At 45.6% G+C, this 22,496-nt stretch overlaps 1 protein-coding gene and 1 long non-coding RNA gene across 4 annotated transcripts in view; one reads left to right on the top strand and one right to left on the bottom strand.

Annotated features, from left to right (window-relative positions):
- LOC132251452 (uncharacterized) overlaps positions 1-22,496 on the top strand; it is a 157,774-nt gene that overhangs the window by 1,054 nt on the left and 134,224 nt on the right. The window lies entirely within an intron of this gene.
- LOC102564039 (cytochrome P450 2J5) overlaps positions 1-22,496 on the bottom strand; it is a 38,888-nt gene that overhangs the window by 2,493 nt on the left and 13,899 nt on the right. For 2 of the 3 annotated variants that reach the window (XM_059731224.1, XM_059731226.1), the window contains 6 exons: positions 10,080-10,245; positions 9,279-9,428; positions 8,517-8,677; positions 7,139-7,324; positions 5,409-5,550; positions 292-479 (listed from right to left, as the gene is read on the bottom strand). In XM_059731224.1, coding sequence (XP_059587207.1) covers positions 292-479; positions 5,409-5,550; positions 7,139-7,324; positions 8,517-8,677; positions 9,279-9,428; positions 10,080-10,245 — 993 coding nt within the window. Of the gene's footprint in view, positions 1-291; positions 480-5,408; positions 5,551-7,138; positions 7,325-8,516; positions 8,678-9,278; positions 9,429-10,079; positions 10,246-17,596; positions 17,643-22,496 lie in introns of those variants that run through there. The other variant, XM_059731225.1, reaches the window with a different exon arrangement.

Raw genomic sequence — 22,496 nt, 5'->3', positions numbered from 1 at the left:
GTATGACAGCTTTGTGGGCTGCCTGCGGGCTAGAGGTTGAAGGCAGAAGAAAGGTAAAGTTGTGCAGGAGTTAACCTTTACTTACTGAGGTCCACAACCTATCCTGCAACCTATCCAATACCTATTTTTAATAAAGAGTTTTTTTTACAAATTGTTCAACCTTACTTGTAAACCATTCCTGCACAAAACACAGAAAAAACATCTATTGTTTAAAAAGGTAAGTGGGAGTTATTACTGTTTCAAATTTTGCCCAGAGAACACCTCTGAAGTGTGGTAATATACTTAGCATACCTTACTAACTGGAAAGCCCTGCACAGTTGTATCCTTGGCACACTTTCGTATAACCCCTATTGCACTTATGCTGCTATACCGCAGAACTTCATGTAAAACTGCATTTGTGTAGGGTAGGATCATTCGGTCCTCATATCGAATTTCACGAGATGAGCTAATAGTAGTGTCCAGTTCTTTTTGGACTCGTTCTGCAGGGAGAAATTGTCAGAAACCAAAATTTAAGAAATTGGTCAAAGCATGGACTCTGGCTTCTCAAAATAAGTCACTGTAAATTGCAGGATTAAATCAGATTAATTCCTAGTTCATACATACAACTTTGTCCCTTATTATGCTCAGGAGGCTGGAGGCCAAGGCCCCTTCCCTGCATTCTCCCCAGTGGGGTGGATGAGATGGGCTGGTCATATTCCCTCTGTCAACTTGCCCTGGGTTCCCCTGTCAGGGATGGGGACCCTTTGTTGCTCTAAAGTTTCTGCTTTTTTATTTTTTTCCCTCCTGATGACTCTTCATCCGTGGCTATCACTGATTGGTCTCTGTGATCATCATACTGTCTACGTTCTGTCCTGTCAGGTTATTCCTTTGTTTCACAGGCCCATCACATGCACGCATCCTAATTTGGGCTTTTCCAATGTCCTCCTAATTTTGTCTGTTCCCCCAAAACCAGAACTCTCAGGGCCCCCACCCTCAGGCCTTGTGAGCTGGTGCCACCTTATCTCATGTTATGGAACAGTGTCATATATGCCCACAATTTCCCAGGCTATGTCTAGCCATTGACCTTGTTGTCTTGACACCCTGTCTGCCTTAAAGGCTGTGAGAACTGTGTTACTGTGTGATCGGGCCTTTAAAAGTTAATTAACCCTTGCAGCCGCACTTGACTATTGTTCTAATGCATATATAACCTACAAATCAATTTCTAAAACCAAACCTCTAAATGTAATTTTCTAGCCATCAATAATGTGAACAGTGTTGTCATTAGGGCTGTGCAAAGCTTTGGATCATGATTTGGATTCGGAGATGATTCGAAGGCCAAATCTATTAATCTGAATTGAATCGCAGGAAGCGTAGGCTTTCCGAATCGATTCGGAGCTTCCTAATTGATTCAGAAAAGATTTGGAGATTCGGCCATAGGGTATCACGGGGAATGAATGAAATATCTATAACTTTGTTGTCTTTTGGCTGATTCAGATGAAACTTGTGGGGCTGGTAGCCTCTGTTGAGAGCATGAAGTCTGCCCAGTTTCAAGGTGATAGGTGCAGGGGTTTCTGGGAAACTGCACCCCAAATTTCTGAAAGCAAAACTTGTGTCACGTGTGTGTGTTAAGCCACAGCGGGATCAAAACTGCAGGGATGCTAGCCCCTGGTGAGGCCACAAAGTCTGCTAAGTTTCAAGGAGATAGGTGCAGGGGTTTGGGGGAAACTGTGCCTCAAGCTGTGGACAAGCAAAACTCGTGACATGGGTGACACTGTGTGTGTTAAGGCGCAGCAGGGTGAAAGCTGAAGGCCTGCTAGCCCGTGCTGAGGCCACAAAGCCTGCCAACTGTCAAGGAGATAGGTGCAGGGCTTCTGGGGCCCTGCACCTCTAGCTGCTGACAGGCAAAACTCATGACATGGGTGCTTGTGCAATTGTGTCTGTCTTGGGGCACGGGGCGGGGGGGTGAAACTACTGCAGGCCTGGCTGCTAGGCTACTGTGTTATCAATCAATCATGATTCACTCAGGGAACAGCTCCATGTGCAGTAGCTAGCTAATGTAATGAGTTAAGGAGCAAAGAGTAACACCTATAAAACCACAGACTAAGGAGAGGAAAGAATCAATACAGACAGCTGACAGTGAGTTGCATGAGCACCCACATCATGAGTTTTGTCTATCGGCAGCTAGAGGTGCACGGCTCCAGAATCCCCCTGCACCGATCTCCTTGATAGCTGGCAGGCTTTGTGGCCACAGCAGGGGCTACCATCCCTGCAGCTTTCACCCTGCTGTGCTTTAACACACACAGTGTCACCCATGTCACTAGTTTTGCTTGTCTGCAGCTTGAGGTGCAGTTTTCCCCAAACCCCTGAACCTATCTCCTTGAAACTTGGCAGGCTTTGTGGCCTTACTAGGGGCCACCACCCCTGCAGTTATCACCCTGCTGTGGCGTAACACATACAGGTGGCATGAGTTTTACTTTCAAGAATTTGGGGTGCAGTTTCCTCCAAGTCCCTGTATCTATCTCCTTGAAACTTGGCAGGCTTCATGCTCTCAGCAGAGGCTACCACCCCTGCAAGTTTCATCCAAATCAGACAAAAAACAATGAAGTTATATTTAATTGATTCCCCATTATACCCTATGGCCGAATCTCCAAAGCTTTGGAGCTGATTCAGCCAAATCAAAGTGGTGAACCGATTTGGAGCTCCGAATCAAATCACTGGCTTCCGAATTGGCCAAATCCAAACCCGAATTGAATAGTTCCCTATTCGCACAGGCCTAGTTGTCATCTTCAATCTCGTGCTCCAGGACCATGGTTGTCATGGGTGACTTCAGCTACCCAGACATGTCGTGGGAGGATCACTCAGCAAAATCTGAGTAGTCGCAAAGTTTTCTATCATGCGTGGATGACCTCTACCTGACTTCAGAAGTCTACGGGCCAATGGGAGATAAAGCACTGCTCGACCTGGTACTGGCTACTGGGGATGACCTAATCGGCAACCTAGTGATTGATGGGAAGCTGGGTGACAGCAACCACGAGCTGATCACCTTCACCATCCGCTGTAAAGCTGGCAAGTCAGTCAGCAACACGGAAGTCCTTGACTTCAGGAAAGCCGACTTTGACAAGCTCAGGAGGCTTGTCAGTGAGGCCCTAAGGGACCACGACCCCAGGGGGAGGGGAGTTCAGGGAGAATGGTTGCTCCTCAAGGGAGCGATCCTCAATGCACAAGCTAGTTCTATTCCATCTCGGAGGAAAAGCAATAAGAGGGCACAGCAGCCCCCCTGGCTCTCCAGGGATCTAGCAGACCTCCTGAGGCTAAAAAGAAAGGCCTACAAAGGATGGAGGTTGGGATTCACCTCCAAGGAGGAATATTCTGCACTGGTCTGGTCCTGCAGGGAGCAAACAAGGAAAGCCAAGGCTGCAACTGAACTCCAACTAGCTTCAAGTATCAAGGACAATAAAAAGTCCTTTTTCATATATGTGGGGAGCCGAATGAAAACCAAGGGCAACATTGGCCCCGTGCTAAACCAGGTGGGACAACTGACTACTGACGCCCAGGAAAAAGCCAACCTATTAAATGGGTACTTTGCATCGGTCTTTCATCAGTCTCATGGGACGCCCATGCCCACTACGGGACAGGGAGGTCCGGGTGAAGGAGATCCCCTGCCCTCTATCAATGCTGACCTCATGAAGGAACACCTTGAGAGACTGGATACCTTCAAGTCAGCTGGCCCTGACAACCTACACCCCAGGGTACTCAAGGAGCTGGCGAGCATCATAGCCTAGCCTCTGGCACGGATCTTTGAGAACTCCTGGTGCTCTGGTGTAGTGCCCGAAGACTGGAAGAAGGCCAATGTGGTGTCTATTTTCAAGAAAGGGAGGAAAGTGGATCCGGCAAACTATAGGCCCATCAGCCTGACCTCTATTACGGGGAAGGTCTTAGGAAAGTTTATTAAAGAGGCCATCCTTAATGGACTGGCTGATGCCAACATCCCGAGGCATAGCCAGCACGGGTTTGTTGTGGGTAGTTCTTGCTTGACCAATCTCATTTCCTTTTACGACCAGGTGACCTTTCACCTGGACAAGGGAGAAGAGATTGATGTCATATTGCCCTGTGACCAGTGGGGTCCCCCAAGGCTCTGTCCTTGGACCCATATTGTTCAACATCTTCATTAATGATGTGGACATTGGAATCAGAAGCGGACTGGCCAAGTTCACTGATGACACAAACTTTGGGGCAAAGCATCCACACCTGAAGACAGGAGGGCGATCCAGGCTGACCTGGACAGGCTCAGGAAATGGGCAGACGAGAACTTGATGGTGTTTAACACTGAAAAATGCAAGCTTCTCCACCTTGGGAGGAAAAACCTGCAGCATCCTTATAGGCTCAGTAGTGCTACAGTGGCTAGTACTATGGAAGAAAGAGACTTGGGGTCATCATTGACCACAAGATGAACATAAGCCTTCAATGCAATGCTGCGGCTAGTAAAGCAACCAAAATGCTGGCTTGCATCCATAGATGCTTCTCAAGCAAATCCCAGGATGTCATTCTCCCCTTGTACTCGGCCTTGGTGAGGCCACAGCTGAAGTACTGAGTCCAGTTTTGGGATCCACAAATCAAAAAGGATGTGGAGAAGCTTGGGAGAGTCCAGAGAAGAGCCACGTGCATGATCAGAGGTCAGGAAAACAGACCTTATGACGACAGGCTGAGAGCTATGGGGCTCTTTAGCCTGGAAAAGCGCAGGCTCAGGGGTGATCTGGTGGCCACCTATAAGTTTATCAGGGGTGACCACCAGTATCTGGGGGAACGTTTGTTCACCAGAGTGCTCCAAGGGATGACGAGGTCGAACAGTTACAAACTACTGTTTCAGGCTGGACATAAGGAAGAATTTCTTCACTGTCCAAGCCCCCAAGGCCTGGAATAGCCTGCCATCGGAGGTGGTTCAAGCACCTACATTGAACACCTTTAAGAGAAAATTGGATGCTTATCTTGCTGGGATCCTATGACCCCAGTTGACTTCCTACCCTTCGGGCAGGGAGCTAGACTCGATGATCTTCCAAGGTCCCTTCCAGCCCTAATGTTTATGAAATCTTTGAAATCTTTAATCTGCTAAATTCAGCTTCTTCCCACCTAAAAGGGGAGGGAGTAAGGGCAATAATGCCAGCATGTCTGTTCAGCCACTACTTTCCCCTATTTTATGCACAGAAATTCACTAGAAATTCACAGGAATGAAGTGCCATGCCTCATATTTAAATCTGCCATTACTGAAACCATGGACAAGCTCTAGTTTTGCAGGTCACTAGCTGCAAGTTAAGATCTGGGCTCACTCAATAAAAGTTTGATAGTTTATATAGTTGGTGAAGTTGCCCACATTTTGTTGGATTCCTCTGACTTCAGTTACTGGAATAAGTGCAGCTGCATGTCCCTCTCACCTTGTATTTCTGGGTGTGCCATCATGTAGAGGATAGACCACAATAAAGAGATTGTGGTGGTGTCTGAACCTGCTATGAAGAGGTCAGCAATCACTTGGATCATGTTGGTCTCTTTAAATGTAGATGTGGGGTTATCCTTGGTCTGTAGAAGGGAGATGGAGAATGTGAGTTAGGACTGCGATTGAGTAGCACTGTAACCTGTCTGAAGACTTTTACCTAAAAAAAATGCCTGTTGAGATGACAGAGTTGGAAGACATGATGCTGGCAAGCTGAAGGCATGGCTGATGGTCATGTATATTTATAAATGACATTGTCTTGTTAATGCAGGAAGGAAAGAGGGAGAGTTTGTGTGCTGAGCACTGCTCTCTTTTTCCCCCTTCTTTTTAAGATACAGATGAAGTAACGATGTATCTCTGGTGGGTACCAGCCAAAGAAAGACCTCACTAATTAAAAAATCTATCCCTTTTCTTTTTATGTCAAAACAAAGCAGCCACTCAGAAGGGAGTCTGCAATATCTAGATGTGAGCAAATTAAGTATTTAATTTTGGCAGCTAGGATCTGGAACCAACTTCCAAGGGAAGTGGTGCTGGCTCCTACCTTGCGGGTCTTTAAGACGAGGTTTGATGATTATCTGGCTGGGGTCATTTGAGCCCAGTTTTCTCTCCTGCCAGGGCAGGGGGTCAAACTAGATCTGCAAGGTCCCTTCCGACCCTATATCTATGAATTTATTATGTAGCTGTATGGTAGGGGTGCACTGATAGAGATTTTGGGGGCTGATGCCAATTTTTAAGGAGGCATATTGGCCTATACTGATCCAATTTCCAATACAGCTATGTCCAGCAAGTAAGTCTGTTGTGGTGGAGGGGGAGGAGGAAGGCAAGGGGCATGGGGGTGCAGATCAAGGCCCACTGCAGTGAGGGAGGGAGTGGGGCTGGGGCAAGCACTGCCTAGCTGGGACAGGGTGGGTATGGAATGGAGCTGCGGCTTGTCCGGGGGGGCACGGGGATGGGGAGCGGCCCCCACTGTTGTGCACTGCTCATCCAGGAGCCACTCATCTGGTAGCTCATCTGGCACTCGCCTGCTTGTCCGGTGACTCCCGCCGCTGTTCCTGCTGATTGTCTGGGAGGGCATGGGGGGGTTGCCCCCAGATCTGAGCGTGGTGGGCAGGGCCAGGGCTGCGCTCTGAGTAGGCAGCAGCGAAACTGGAAGCAGGGGTTATGGGGGGGGCTACGGCGAATTTTGGGGTGGCTGCAGCCCTGCCCCCATGGCCACTGCTCCCAGTGCTGCTGCTGCCCACCCTGAGCACAGCCCACCCTGCCCCAATCTTGGGGCACATGCCCCCCCCCCCCCCACACACCTTCCTAGATGAGTGGTGGGAGCAGCACCCCCCCCCCGAATCAAACCTCGGCTCTGTCCTGCGGCCACCCCTACCTAGCTGGGCAGTGCTTGTCCCAGCCCCACTCCCTCCCTCACCCACATCCCTTCCCTTCCCCCTCAACAGACTTACCAGCTGGACACTGCTCTCCAAGCTGCCGGGATGTGCTCCTCGTCATCTACGTTCTGCACTGCAGCTGTGCACTGCAGCTGTGCATGCATGGACCATTTATCCGCCATATTATCAGCCATATCAGACCAATTTCTGATACAGACCATTTTCTTTATATTGGTGCCAATCCACTATCGGATCAATGTATCAATGCACTTCTACTGTATAGAACACTGTTACTTACTTTCCATATCTGAGAGAGATATGAGTCAATGAAGTCTTGTGATTTTTCAGGCACCCAGCTGCTCTGGTGAGACTTGATCTCATCCTTTATAAGTCTACGTAGATCCTGCATGTGGGTTAGTGCCAGCAGTGATCTCATGAACACGGGACTTAGATGCTTCATCAATGATGGGAAAGCATCATAAAGCTGTAGGGGAAAACAGACAAAATGAATGTTGGGAATTCTTGGTTTTGTAACCAAGGCTTGCACTAATTCATTTCAAGAAACAGGGTGTTTACAATGGAATCCTTTTCATGGTCCAGTTAAATTCGTTGTGAAAAGAAGGGGAACACTTGATTGTTTTGACTTTTACCTTATTTTTTGAGATGAGAGAGAGCTGTCAAGGGCTGGAAAGTATACTTTCTGCACCTTGTGCCTTCCTCTAGCAGCTTCCAGATTTTCAGTGTCAGGATCCCTTGCAATAAATCAGTGGTCATAGTCTTAAAATGAAGCCTTGACTGAACTAAAAAACAGGTCGCATAACTTACTGAGTTCACTAAATGGGCCATTTTTCACTTATGTCTTGAGCTAGCACTTCATGGTAAGTGTCACGGTAGAAAACTAGGGTGTATTTGTTTGCTGTGTTCTTCTGAATGGACATCGCAGCCCAAGTCTAACATGGTGAGTATAGGACTATTACAGAAACCTTTAAAGCAGTGATTCTCAAACTGCAGGCTGCATGCAGCCCAATCAGCACACTTCTGTGGCCCATTTAACACACTCAGAGCTCATTTGAAATGTGCTTGGTAGACATTTGACAGCATAGAAATGAGAGATATTACAGAATATTGATTTGTATTGCATTACTGTCAGATAACAGATACAAAACATTTTTAAACGGATACACAGGAAGTCAGTTGTGTGGGTGCGGCTTACATAACACAGTGAGAGCTGCATGTGTGGCCCACTGTGGCCAACAGGCTAAGAACCACTACTTCAAAGCAAAAGAGTAGCACAGACAAAAAGTAGCACAGTAAGATCCTGAGTGTGGTCTCCAAGGCAGACTTGATGCTGAAGAACCCCAAGGTAAGCATCAGTCGGGGCTATCCAGAGGAAGCTATTTTAGCACAACCAACATTGATGTGGACAGAGAAAGTCAGGAGATTGTTTGGAGGACCCATGCTGAAAAAGAACAAAGCAAGAAAAGTTGAGTGCTGTAACTGAACTTAACAGAAGAATCCTCTCAAGCCAGAAAAGTTGAGTGCTGCCCTTATAGCTCTGTATTTACCCAAGACTTCTTATTCATTAATGTGCAGGGAGTACCTATTTCATGCATTCTCAGTAAGGAATATTCTGGAAAATTAATAGTTACATTTTATTAAAATAATCTCTTACTTACTCGAGGCCAGATGGTGCCTTGGAATTCTGCCATGGCCTGGGATCCCTTGAAGAGTTGCTGGAAGCTGTCATCCTCCGAGGAGAAGCAGTGCCCAAAAAGCACAGCAGCAATCACGTTGTTGATGGAAGAAAGGATGGAGACTGAAGGGTCCATAGGTCTCCCTGAGAACAGAGGAAGGAGTATCATTAGTTCTTTCACAGACTATGTCCCACTGTAGGCCATGAAGTTCCCTTGAGCTGTATTCCCGTCTGTTCCTGATTCTGATAAGATCTTGTGAATGTCTGATCTTGCCAAACAAGAATGGGGGTGTTTAAATAGAAAATCACAAGTTGGGCAGCAATATAATAAATGATGGGGACAGCCCTTCACAACAACAGCGGCATATCTGGGATAATTTGGAAACCTTTGTCTGTTGCTGTTACCAGCCCAGGCCTCCTTGCCAAAAGTTAAGAGTGAGAGTAATTATAGTCTTGTGGTATTTCAACCCAACTAGGAAGCTTTCTGTGGTGAAAGTGTTATGAAGACAACAGGTCTTACATGCTTTCATCAGATCCCAGGGGGAAGATGCCTGTGCACATTACAGAAACCTACCTTCTCATTTGATACGAGGGAAACTTATTGGCAGCCTCAGTAGAAAAGCCAAGGAGAATAAACCTGTATCCTTTCACTCACAGTTTGTCAGTCATTTTCTGTACCAGATCTATTAAACTGAATGTGAGATTAATACTTCAGCACATTGCCACATATATATTTATGTTTTACCTTGCTCTCTGGCAAAGGTCTGTACCAGGAGTTGAGCTTGTCCCTGAACCCATTCTTCTAGGGTTTTCTTCCCTAATCCTAGGTTCCGTAATGTCATCAGGCTGAACCGTCTCTGCTGTTTCCAGGTGTGGCCATTAGCAAAAATGATGCCTTGAGCCAACGAAATAAAGAAGGACTGAGATATAATTGTATGACTGGCCTGCTAATAGACAGACTAGAAGAAAGTTAAGATGGTTCCAGGATTCTATGTTTTGAGTTGATGAACCTCTTGTTAGTACTTAAATGGGAAATAAGAGACATTTATGCTAATTTAGATTCACATACTTTGTCCTTTTCATGGGAAATAAGTCTGATATCCTTTCCCTTCTCCCTCTCCATTCTATGGTTTTCACCATTGTCCAGATAATAAAACTACTTTGCTGTTTTATCTGGGATCATGTTCAGTATACGCTAATTCTTATTGTTTTGTATCTGTGGTTCTTTGTCTATTGGAAAAACCTCTTCAGGTAATTTGATGCGGTGCTATACTCAGTAACTTTTGAAGGAGACCAAATGCCACCTGAGTTACTTACTGTACACGTAGCAAACGCAGTGGTTTTGTGTACTGAATGCACAATTTGGATCCAACATTTCAAAAGCACATGAAACTATATATATAAAACTTACATATCACTAAAGGGAGTAGCTATGAAGAGGGTGATGCTTTTGATAGGTATTCCCATTGAACTAGGGCTTTTCCTCCGAACCATCTCCTCACAAACAGAAGATTTCTTTACACACAAAGAAGAAGAAGAAAAGTACCTTGAGGGCCGCCTGTCACATCCCTAAAGAAGGGTGTGATGGGTCGGTCTACAAAGTCTTCTGAGTGGCTGATCAAGGCATCCTTCACTGCTTGGAATCCGTTCAGCACAATTACAGGTGTTTGTCCCAGCCACAGAGTGTACATATTTCCATGCCTTCCAGCCATCTGCCGATGCAATAATGCACACAGTGAAGTACAGACACAACTGCAGGTGGGGCATGCCTTTTTTTCTGAAAATGGATTAATTAGCTGTATCCTGAAGCTGAAGGCCCAGTTTTATTTCTAATTACATAATGGTTTGTTTGCAGCTTGAACATTGCCTTAGAAGGACAGGAAGATAAAATCAATGGTTTCATTCTGATGCCACAGAGTAATAGGGATTTACACAATATCTCAGTGAAATCTTTGGGTTTTTCTAATCTTGTCATTAATAACTCATTTTACGTATGCTTCCAAAGGGTGCTAAGACAAACCTTTCAATACCTCAAGCTAGAAAATAAGCATGACTTTTCCCTCTTCACTTGTATTATCCTGTATTATCCTGGAGGATTGATAGACTCTTATGCAAGACAGTCAGTAGATAATCTCCTATTTACAATTTTTCTTAAACCCTATAGCAACTTTTGTCAGTGTATCAGTAAGCATCATTATTGATAGCAGTGCAAACTTGGAAAACCTAGTTGTTATGAATGGTTTTGGCCATGGGAGGGTAGTGTTAGGTTACATTTGTATCTTGTATTGCTCTATCCTAGTGTATATTATTAACAGGGATCCTGGTTTTCCCTGATAAAAAAAATTGCAAATTCTCTAATTAAAAACCCCAAAGCTGTGATTAAAGTGAAAGGCCACTGTATATATATAGGTATCAGTTGAACATAATGTTTTATTGATATATTTACAGGTTTAAAGTAATTTGGAAGCCTACCAATACCTCAATCACAATAATAAAATAAATTCTAAATACCTATAAATTTTGCTTTTGATTTTGGATTTTTTTTATGGAAAATCAAAGCTCCTCCTGCCCCCTTAGCTCACAGAATGCAGGTCCAGGACTCCGACTCCCAAGCCATAGCCTCGCTAGCCCTGCTGGTGCTCTTCCCTCCCCCATGAAGGGGGAGCTTGGCAACATGTTTTAATTAGCCTTTTCGAAAGTAATCATTGATTTTGGGTGTCTCATTTCAGGTGCTTTGGGTCTGATATTGTTGAGGGGAGCTGAGCTGCTGCAGATCCTGCTGGTTTCAGTTGGAGTTTTGATTCTCATTCCATCTGTAAATTAGGTGCATCCTCCATGATTCAGAGATGGGCAACCAAAAATTGAGACAGCTATAAAAATTAGGCTTGTGCAAAGCGGCTAGTATTCGCTTCAGATTCGGCCAATTTGGGGAACAGTGATTTGAACTGGGGACAGTGATTTGAATTGGTGATTCAGATCACTGTCCCGAATTGATTCAGCCAAATCTGATTCAGAGGTTCAGCCGCTGTCCCCCACTGCCCTATGCTGCATGGGGGGGTTCTGCACGAGCCCGACCCCCCACCCTGCTGTCCCAGGTCCCCACCCATGGCTGCCCTACCCATCCCAGCTCCAGCCCTTTAAGAAAAAACCCCGCAAGACTCCCAAACTCACCGGTTCCTGCCTGGCAGGGGCGTGATTCCCTCTGCCCCATGCCACGTTGGGGGCTCTACCCCGAGGCCTCTGCAGGAGTGGTGAGTCCTGGGGTTTTTCTTGTTTGTTTTTTTTCTTAAAGGGCCAGAGCTGGGGCAGGTAGGGCAGTTATAGCGGGGGCTGGGGGAGCGGGAGCGAGGTGGGGGGGCGGATGGCTCATGGCAGAGCCCCCCATGCAGCATGGGGCAGTGGGGAGCAGCAGGTATGGCCCCCCCCCGCCTGACAGCACCTTCAGAATCTTCTTTTCTGAAGATTCAGAGAGCTTCAAATCGATTCAGACCTTTTTACTGGTCCCCTGATTCGATTCGGATTTGCAGATTCAGCCACTGAATCGGGCTGAATCTCCTCCTAATCTAATCAGCACCCGAAGCTTCGCACAGCACTAATAAAAATCAGTGGCTACTTTTAAACTCTGACATTGGCTCCTGAGAAAGGAGCAATAACATATTGCCTATGAAGAAGAAGAAAAAACTTGGATAAAGCTAGTTCCTAAAACCATTCAGGGCATAAAAACACAAAAATAGTATCTGAATAAAAGATTTTGGGATGGTTTGTTAAGAGATTTGCCCTTTTTTTTTAATGTCTGTAGCACACGGGCAGGATATGATGGTAGCTTGAAACGTGGCACATATGTTCCTCTGTTTCTGTGGAACATTCAGAGACGCGTTTGATAAAATCTGAATGTGTGTTTTTGGCATATGTCCTGTACTTGTAAGGTTATTTCTTAAAAGTCTGCCAGCGTTTTCCTGATGCATGCTTGCACAGCTTTCAACATTCATAGGCAGAACTGTGCTGAGTGTCTGTACGTGTGTGTAATAACAGCAACAACAGATCCATACACAAACTGCCCTTTACAAAGCAGAATTCTTACATTGTATCTTTTACCCAGTGCCTTTAAAGAGATTAATTTTATATCAGATACAAGGATTTTCTTGTGTGCACAAGCTTACATTCATAGATATTCTCACCACTTAAAAAAGTCCAGGCTTGGAAATTCTGCTTTGATCACGACTGTATAAATATGGTTCCTCTAAATTCATCAGATGTGCTCTGTCACAGCCGCTGGAGTCCACAACAAAAGTACTGTTTCTACTTCTCCCTTTATCTGATTACATAAAGAGTCAGGCCCTTCTTACTGCTCTTGGAGATATAGGTGCAGATCATATATACTCCTTCTTTGCTAGTGTCTCTAGTGGGTTATGGAATAGAGAAAATCCCACACAACGTACTGATTCGTTTAATGCACTGGCTGGGGAAATTTTTAGTTACTTGCACAATTTCACAATGTTTACACACAACACAATTTTATTTTAAAATTCTTTGCTACGCATATAACACTGCTTAGCTTTAAGATATACCACAAACATTAAGAACACAATAACTACATATATTAGAAACAATGCTCCAAATGCACTTCCTTAAAACAATTACAACTAAAAGTTAAATTTGAATCAATACTATTATTTTTCAAAATATACTTACAATCCTAGAATTCTGAGAAGCCAAACACCTAAATATGGTTTAATTCCTCAGTAGTACAATTTAATGGGTTGGCCTCAGTAGTACGGTTCAATGGGCTGGCCTCAGTACTGATAGGACTAAGTCCCCTTCCTTCAGTCCCTTTCGGGTGCTCTGCAGCTTCAGCGTGAACTAAGAGATTCGTGTTCACAGAGGGGGTGGTTCAGGTGATCAGTCTGATCCAGGCTACACTTGCGATTCTTCCTTCGTTGTTCTGCAAGTGAGGTTACCTCCAAATTGGGACAGTAGGTTACAGTTTTTATTGAGTGAGTTGCCGTCTTGTGCCCCTCCTACCCAAACCTGTCACAATTCCCAAATTTGGGCTCAGATCTTACTTAACAGATTTCTGATGGGTTCAGTTTCTTTTGTTGAATTTAGTTATTTTGGGGGATTTCCTTTCTTTCCAATCTTTTCAATGGCTCCTAGGGTTTGATTTCTCGGAATGTGGGATGTTTGCTTAAGAGTCATTTTTTAGTTTAACCTTGTTAAAGGCATCTAAAGATAAAATTCAAAAGTTAAGACTTTGAGCAAAGCCCAAATCTTCCACACATAGGCCAAAACAATGGCCTAGATAAGAAGATGAATCTTGCCTTTTTCTAAACTGGCTAATGGGCAACTATTACAAACATTCAAATATTACATTCAATATGACAGCTAGGTTCTACACAACATCTACCTTAAACCCCTAAAACCAGCAGGACAAGCCAGGGTGGTTCTTCTTCCTTACCTGACACCACAAGGCATTGTACTTATGCAAGATCTTGCTATGCAGTGCTATAAGCTTCCTCCCCACTCCCATCACTGTCTGAACTTAGATCTTGGCACTATTGAGCACAGATACCATTCTACAGGCATTTAGCAGTCCAACACCACCACTCTAGCCAGCTGTCTGTCTTATATCCCTCTCTAGTACAAGTCATGACAGGACGAGCTAGACACTGGAAAATTCAGCCATGAGGTGGTCGGGAGACAACTATATCCAGCACCACACAAGAAACAGACTGTTGCTCCACACAAGGTCAAATCAGATGAATACCAGCACCTCTACTATGTGCTGGTCAACATGAGATCAGTGATTGGCAAGGCATTTACAGTTTGGTTATAGATAAGGTGCCTGAGTTGCCATGCATCCCAGAAACCTGTCTGACCAGTGCTGGAGACCTAGTGGCAACTTACCCTCCCAGCTTGTCCAAGCAGCAAAATTGCACTTGTATAATCTCAGGGTACATTTAAGCAGAGATTGATCAACTGGTGAAAATCCTGGGTAGACCTTATATCAGTTTACAATTTTTTAAAATTTAATTTATGCCCACTAGGAAAAGGTTTCAGCTAAACCAGAATAAGTTACATTTTAAACTGAAATAAGAGCATCCACACAGGAATTTGCCCTGGTTTCACAAAATCCATTTTAAAACACTGCCTCCTACTGAAAAACAGGAAATCTGTTAAATTTCACTACTTCAAAGGTCTCACCAGCAACCTCCAGTTTTCCACACATGCACCGAGGGGGCCACGTCCTCCACTGTGCATTGACACGAGGAATGCAAGCATCCCAGTCTCCTCTCTCTCTCCTCACAATTTTCTGATCTGATTGCTGTCTATTTTAGACAGTTTTTGTCTTCAAGTCACAAGACGCTAATACCATGGTCCATACTCAAGAATTTGGAGAGCTCACCACATTTCAAAACCTCTGGTACTTCTAGAAAAGACACAGCCCAGCAAGTAGTTTAGGAGTGAAAGTGTTAATAAAGGTACTTCATTCACACCCTGTCTATTATAGTCACCACAAGCCATTCACATCAGTGTAGCTTTCAGAGAGCTTTAGAGTATAAAAAAGACTAAAGTAGCAGCCTTTGCTTGAGGAATTCCTTGAAGAGGAAGCCCTACCTCCCACCACATTAAAGAAGCCATTGCCTGATAATGGTGACTTCATTAATTACAGTCCGATGTCAGGCTCTCTTTCATCAGCAAGTTAGTAAAAACAGTCTTCGGTGCCACCTGGGAGTGCCAGTCTGCTGGAACCATCTTAGGCTTCTGACTCTGACTTAGCATAGAAAAAAGCATTTATTGTTCTAGTGCACAGTTTTATTCTGGTAAAACTGACAAGTAGAAATGTGCTGGAGTTTTTGGCAATACTAGATAACAGTGATCACTAGATACTCCTGTCCTGTCTCTGAAAAACCCAAAAATCAAATAGAAAACACAGCTCAACTGTTATCTCAAATCAAAACCTGAGGGTTGTTATGAGCAACTGATCCTCCAATCCTGGAATTCTTAGTCCTTTCCACCATAAGACTCAAATCTGTAAGAAACCACAGGGTGGAGCTGGTTAGACAATATTGACTGAAATGCCATCAGTACAGATAGTATCTAGCTCTGCATGTCCCTTGTGGCAGATCTAAACAGCACCATCTCCCAGATGTTTTAGCAGAGATCAACACCTGTATGAAGAGCAACTGGATGAAGCTGTACCCTTACAAGATAAATGTCATGCAAGGAGGAGAATAGCATTTGAAATAATTATTCTTCTCCATAATATACTCATCTGTAAGAAGCTCCTGCCTGCTCCTTCTAATATATACTTACAGCCTTGGGATCCTATTAGACTCCTCAGTAGTTCTTCCACTCTTAGGATATCCAAATAATGCCCACTTCCACTTATGCGTAGAAACTGCATCCTATCCTATTGGATCACTGTGAGCATATGTTCTGACTCCCAAATTTGGCTATTGTAACTCTGATCTAGGAATAATCACCTGTAACTGAGTGGCCATGATGACCCTTCAGCAACCTTCAGCCCTTGTCACTTTTACTTTCTTTGGGCAATCTGCCCTTCTGCTTGTCTGCCATGCCTCGATATAATTATATCGAATATTGATACAATTGATATAGAATTTTAGCTGATTTTTTAAAATGAAATATTCCTATTTTCCCAAGTGGGAAGCAACTGTGACTACCTGAAACCTGAGATCCCGCTCCTGCCTTTGTTTCAAGGTAATTTGTATCATCACAGATCCTCACAGGAGGTAAGAGGCTCCATACATACAAAGTATGGCTGCAACGGCCCACCTTTTCTCCTGTAGATCCACCTATCCTTAGAAATACCGTAGACTGGCAAGCAGTGTAATAACAAGATGATATTTCCAGCGCTGCCTTCATTTTGGACGCTTTCCCCGTCCTCGGGATGCTCTAGGTGGACAGCGATCAAAGTGGCAGCACGTTTATTGCCCGAAGAGTCTTTAGCCTGGAAAAGCGCAGGCTCAGGGGTGATCTGATGGCCACCTACAAGTTTATCAGGGGTGACCACCAGTATCTGGGGGAATGTTTGTTCACCAGAGCGCCCCAAGGGATGACGAGGACGAATGGTCACAAACTACTACAAGATCGTTTCAGGCTGGACATAAGGAAGAATTTCTTTACTGTCCGAGCCCCCAAGGTCTGGAACAGCCTGCCACCGGAGGTGGTTCAAGCGCCTTCATTGAACACCTTCAAGATGAAACTGGATGCTTATCTTGCTGGGATCCTATGACCCCAGCTGACTTCCTGCCCTTTGGGCAGGGGGCTGGACTCGATGATCTTCCGAGGTCCCTTCCAGCCCTAATGCCTATGAAACTATGAAACTGACTGCCTAAAGGAATTTTCCATCTATTGACTCCTCTGTGAAGTCCTGTGAAATCCTGTGGAATACAAACTTTCATTTCTACCCAGGAGAACTTTTACAGTCTTTTCTCCAATGCCTGATGAAGGGTGTTTGTGCCTGAAAGCTTGCAATTAAAGATTTTTTTTTTTTGCAAAAATCTTGTTGGTCTAATAAAAGATATCATCTCTACTACGAGTCCTGATTGATATAATTATGCTTTTAGAAAAAGGGAGGCTGCCCCAGGGTAGGTCCCTGACTCTGCTTCTCACCCTGGTGGGCTCCAGATCTATGACCCTGGTTCTCACCCCTGTCAGACTCCAGGTCCCTGACCCTGCTTCTCACCTCTGGTCCAGATCCCTGACCCTGCTTCTTGCCCCTTGTGGCCTGTGGATCTCTGACTCCAGTTCTCACCCCTGGCAGACTCCAGGTCCCTGACCCTTGTTCTCACTTCTGTCAGACTCAGGGTCCCTGACTCTGATTCTCGTATCTAGCAGACTCCAGGTCCCTGACCCTGGTTCTCGACCCTGGCAAGCTCAGAGTTCCTGATTTTGTCTGCTCTCATCACTCTGTGACTGTGGCCCTACTCCTTGGCCTTGGCTCCTATCTCTCGGGCCCTGGCCCCATTTCTGGGCCAGTTGAGACCTCCACCACCTCTACAGTCTCAGTCCATAAATCACCAATCTTGCCTATCCCACCTCAGGTGTGAGTCAGGAGCTTTGCTGCAGTTCTTCTGTTCAGAAGCTCTTCTCTCCATGGCTCCAGGTCAGACTGCCTGCACAGCTCAGGCCTGGGCTTGTATCATGCAAGCCCAGCCCCTTTTGGGTCAAGTGGCTCCCTTGATTGTCCTTTGCCTCACTTGCAGCCTGCTTTCCTTTAAAGTACCAGGAGCACCAAGTTCCCTGCTACATTACCCATCCTGAAAATGTTCCTAGTAAGACAAAACACAGTAGTTCTTCTACTTAGCAGCATAGGTCTCTATGAACATATTGCCCTGATGCTCTGCTTCATAATGGGCCACCACTGAATGCAGAATCCAGTTGAAGATTTCTGTTTTGATATTGACATCTTTCAGTGGGATCTGCCTGGACTACCTAAGAGATCAGGCTTAGGTTAACATATGCAAGCTATATATGGCTTCATCCTCCAGTAAAGAAAATAGGGTGAAGCTCCTGTGTGTAAGAGAGAGAGAACTTTCATGGGAGCTAGACTTACAATAGGGAAATTGCTTCTGCCAAGTCAAGAATGACCATGAATGTCATGGATTCATAACTAAAGACAAGACCCATTGATTAAGAACGGAAGAAATGCCATACTGAATCAGATTGACAGCCCATCATCTTTTTTCTGGCAGTGGCAGTAGTTGCTTTAGAGTAGGAGTAGCAAACCTACAGAACAGGTGTTACAAGTGACATGGGTGGTACACTGCAGACCGGGTAGGTAACAAACAGTGCAGCAGCAGATAGGGCAGGATGCAAAAAGCAGAGCAGCAGATTTGGCAGGGAAAGGGGATCACTAGCACTAGAGAAGGATGTGCGGCTAATCTAGCATGCCTGCCAAAAAGATTGCCCCCCCCCCGCTGTAGAGGAAGAGTATTTGTACAGGACATGTCCAGTGTAATGCATCCTCTGTCCTTCCTCCCTTGGCATCCACCACCATCAGTTTAGGATGTCACAGGATAAATCCCTGCCTGCCTATTTAATAACTATTAATGGATGTGTCCTTCATGGGCCTGTCCCCCAAGGACATTCATCTAACCCCTTTTTGAACTTGGTTATACACTTTTACTGTCCTTCCATGATTCCTCACTTACATTGCAAATAAATATCTTTTAAGCATATAATTAAAAACATAAAACAAAAAAACTAGGGCTGTCAGTTAATTGTAGTTAACATGCAATTAACGCAAAAACAAATTAATATGTTATTTTTTTTAACTGCGTTAATCTCACACACCGTTTTGACCAGAGGAGTGGACCAGCTCCAGACCAGCTGGAACCCACATACACATCCCGCTCCTGGCCCACCCCGTGCCTGCTCCAGACTCATCTGCCCACGCTGAGCAGCAGTGGCAGTGGCAGCAGCCATGTAGAAGCTGCTACTTGGCACAGGGGAAAAGTGGTCCCTCCCCCTCACTGCTACCGGGCCCTTCTTGCTGCAGCTGCCCAGAGCTCACATCCGGGATACCCTGCGGCTCCTCTTTGCTGCTGTCACCATTGCTTTTGGGTCACCAAGCAGAGCAGTGTAGAGGGGCCGAAAGGCAGCTGCAGCAAGAAGGGCCCAGCAGTGGTGAGGGGGAGGTGCCGCTTCTCCTTCATGCTGAACAGCAGCTTCTGCCCGGCTGCTGTTGCTGCTCAGCATGGGCATGTGAGCTTGGAGCAGGCATGGGGCAGGCTGGTGTCCGGGCTGTTTGCACAGGTTCCAGCTGGTTTGTTCTGGCCAGGGCAAGTCCAGAGTGGGTGGTGAGTGAGCTGGTGTCAGGGCTGGGGTTGGGGCTCCGCGCTATTGTTGGGGGCAGGAAGGAATCTCAGAGCGCACGGGTGTGGCAGCTACCCAGATATTTGCATGTTGCTTCTTTTTAAAGATAAAATATTGATCAGTGATAGAAACTTGAACTAAAATAGAAAAACAGACTCCATTCCTGGCTTGCTGAACTTACGGGACAACATAGTGTAATGATTAACATGTATTTTAACTAGTTACATTAGTGTGAGGGCATCCACCTTGAGGTCATTTAACTGCCACTGATTTCAATGGGGAGGGAGTCAGGTTGGTTTGTAATGATTTACTGCCTCTGAAAAGTTCAGTTGAACATGCATTTTAAATTGTGAGCATTTTAATTAAATGAATGTTTCTAAAATCAGTCAGATTGCCCTCTTGAAACATTGTAGAGACACGTCCTACTGCATACTTTGCATGCATCTGCATTTGCAACATTGGGATATTAGTGACTTAGCCAGAGTTTCAGCTAAACTTCACTCTTAGGTTTTAATCTTAAAGGGGCCAGATGTAAAAAGGGCAGAAACTCACAGAGTTCTAGTTCTCCCTTTGAATCCACATGTAGAAACCAGCAACAGCTGCAGTCGTCTTACTACCTACTAATATTTTCATGGGAACAAATCACCTCCAAAATGGATCGAGGTGAGGCAGGGTCACAGCCTCCTAGCTCTGACCAGCTGTGGAAAGGAGCACATACTAGATGTTCCTAGCTAGCCATGCATATAGTTTGTTCACCATGGTGCCAGAGAATCTTGGGAGATATTGCATTTCTCAGAGTCCCAGCATCTCTTGCTGCTGCCACGGTGATGATGCAGCTTTATGCCATAATGATGCAGGGCAGTTATTAACTGCTACATCTTTACTTGGTCAGAAATCTCTTTGAAATCTTTAGGAATCTTGCCTGAGTAAAGTTCTCAGGATCAGGTCTATGTGTGTGTGTGTATACAGAATAACGTGTGTGTGTTTGTGTGTGTAGTGTATATATAGCATTAGTGTTCAATAGTGTGTGTATGTATGTATGCATGCACACACACACATATATATATATATATACAGAGAGAGAGTAGAATAGTTACAATTTGTGTGACGAAATCCCAGATTACATTTCTCTACATGTCTCATTTATGCATCACCACTTCAGATAATCCCTTTTATCCAAAGAAACAGAGAAAGCACTTGGAAACACATGAAATGTCAGCACTGCACTGCTCCATGCTCCAGCTGTTTTGCTGTGTCTATATTACATAATGTAGGTCTCTGTTTAGTAACTAAAATCCCACAGGCCTTACTCTTTGCAAGCTTTAAGCAGGCCAGTGTGGATTGTATCTGTGGTCACATTTGCTTGAATAAGGATTGTGGGATTTGGTTTCTACGTCTAGGAAGCTATGTCTCTTCCCTCTATTAGTTATCTTTCTCTGTCTTCCCTTGCTGTCTGTAGCCCATACCATATGGAGGAGTCTGTGGAGTCTATGGGGCATTTAGTTTGCATACAGACATCTGGGGAGGTTAGGGGAAAGCTAGATTATGTTAAAAATGGCCACCCAATCTAATTTAGTTCACCCAGGTAAGGACCTTACATTAGTTAGGTGGATCTATGAGCAAACTGTACAGAAGTTCAAGACAGATTGATCTAAAATGGCTGACCCAATCTAAGGTAACTGTAAAAGGGGGCAGACAGAAGTGCAGCTCCCTGCTGTAACTGAGAATGCTTTTCAGGAAGTGTTCTGAGTTAGAGCTATCCCTTGGACCAAACAGAAGTTCACTGTTGGTTCCAGGAGGGAGGGGAATCTAGCTGCTGGCTGCAAGTCTGCACCTGGTTTCTCCAGCAGTGGCCCCTCCTACCTGGGAGACTGCAAAGGTTTCAGAATGGGAGGGGGGCAGGGGAACAGAAGGAGCCCATTCTAGGGGTTCTCCAGCCGATGCTGGAGGGCAGGGTGGGTGAATTGGAGCCCCACCCCCTACCTCAGGGGGGCTCCAATACACCCATCCCAACCTCCAGCAGGGGCTGAAACCCCCCAGACTGAACTCCCTCTGCTCCCTTTCCCCCTTCCCATTCTGAGATCAGCGACAGGCAGACAGGCAGACACAACTTACAGAAAGTGCTCTGTTTTGAAACATCTTTGTCTGATCCCTCATGCATTGAGAGTCCAGATTTTCACCTGATTGGCCATTTTTGAAGCTGTCTGAAGCCATGTACCCATGTTTAGTCACAGCTATAAACTGCTTTCTTTGGCCAGATCAGATGAAAATTGTCACTTCTGTCTGCGCCTTGTACCTCCAAGTTAGTTTAACTTAGCTCAGGTCTGGCAAGACAGATCTAACTGAACTTCTGTACAGTTCCCAGTGCAGTCCCAGGCCTGGGAAAGCCCAGCCACTGGCCCCAGCCCCAGGGCTGCGCTTTTCCTACCCCCTCCCTGGCACCAGGCTATTTTTAGCCACTCAGCCCCTCTGCTAACTCCCAGACAGACACTCCCCCACCCCAGCTCACCAAACTGCCATCCTGGAAGCCGCTCCTATTGCCAGTTTTATCAGCATTTGTTGATACTGGGAGCTGAGGAAGTAAGTTGGGGTGGGGGGAGGGGCAGAATGGATATGGGGTAAGTTCATTGCGGGGGTTGTTTGTCTGGGGATGGGGGGAGTCAGGGGGCTAAAAATAGCCCCTGGTCATGGGGAGTCAGGGAGAGAGTGCCCCATTCTCCCAAGCCCCCCATGGAGTCCACAAGCAACATCCTGCCAAACCGTTCTGGAGCCCAGCAACCCCTCCCCCCCACACCAGCCTTGCTTGCCTCCCTGATCCTCCCTGTAGACTCTGCCTGCCCCCCCCCCACCTGGGTCCCCCTACCAGAGCCCACTTGCCCCCTCAATCCCCTCAACCCCCCAGCTAGCCCCTCCCATCCCAACTTACCTTAGATCACATGGCCGTTTTTAATGCTATCTATCTAACCTCCCCTAACCTCGTCGAATGTACGCATCCTTAGTTTTGACTGGGTGGTTCAGTGATTTGTGCAGCTTGCAACTGATGTTGCTTATGATTGTTCTCAGCTTGCCACTGAACCACTCAAAAGCACTAAGCCTTGTCCCATAGTGAGACTTTAGGATT

Source organism: Alligator mississippiensis, chromosome 7 (assembly GCF_030867095.1).
Source record: "Alligator mississippiensis isolate rAllMis1 chromosome 7, rAllMis1, whole genome shotgun sequence".
NCBI classification, from domain to species: Eukaryota; Metazoa; Chordata; order Crocodylia; family Alligatoridae; genus Alligator; species Alligator mississippiensis.
Note: the sequence above shows the minus strand (reverse complement) of the source record. Positions and strands in the feature narration are given on the sequence as shown.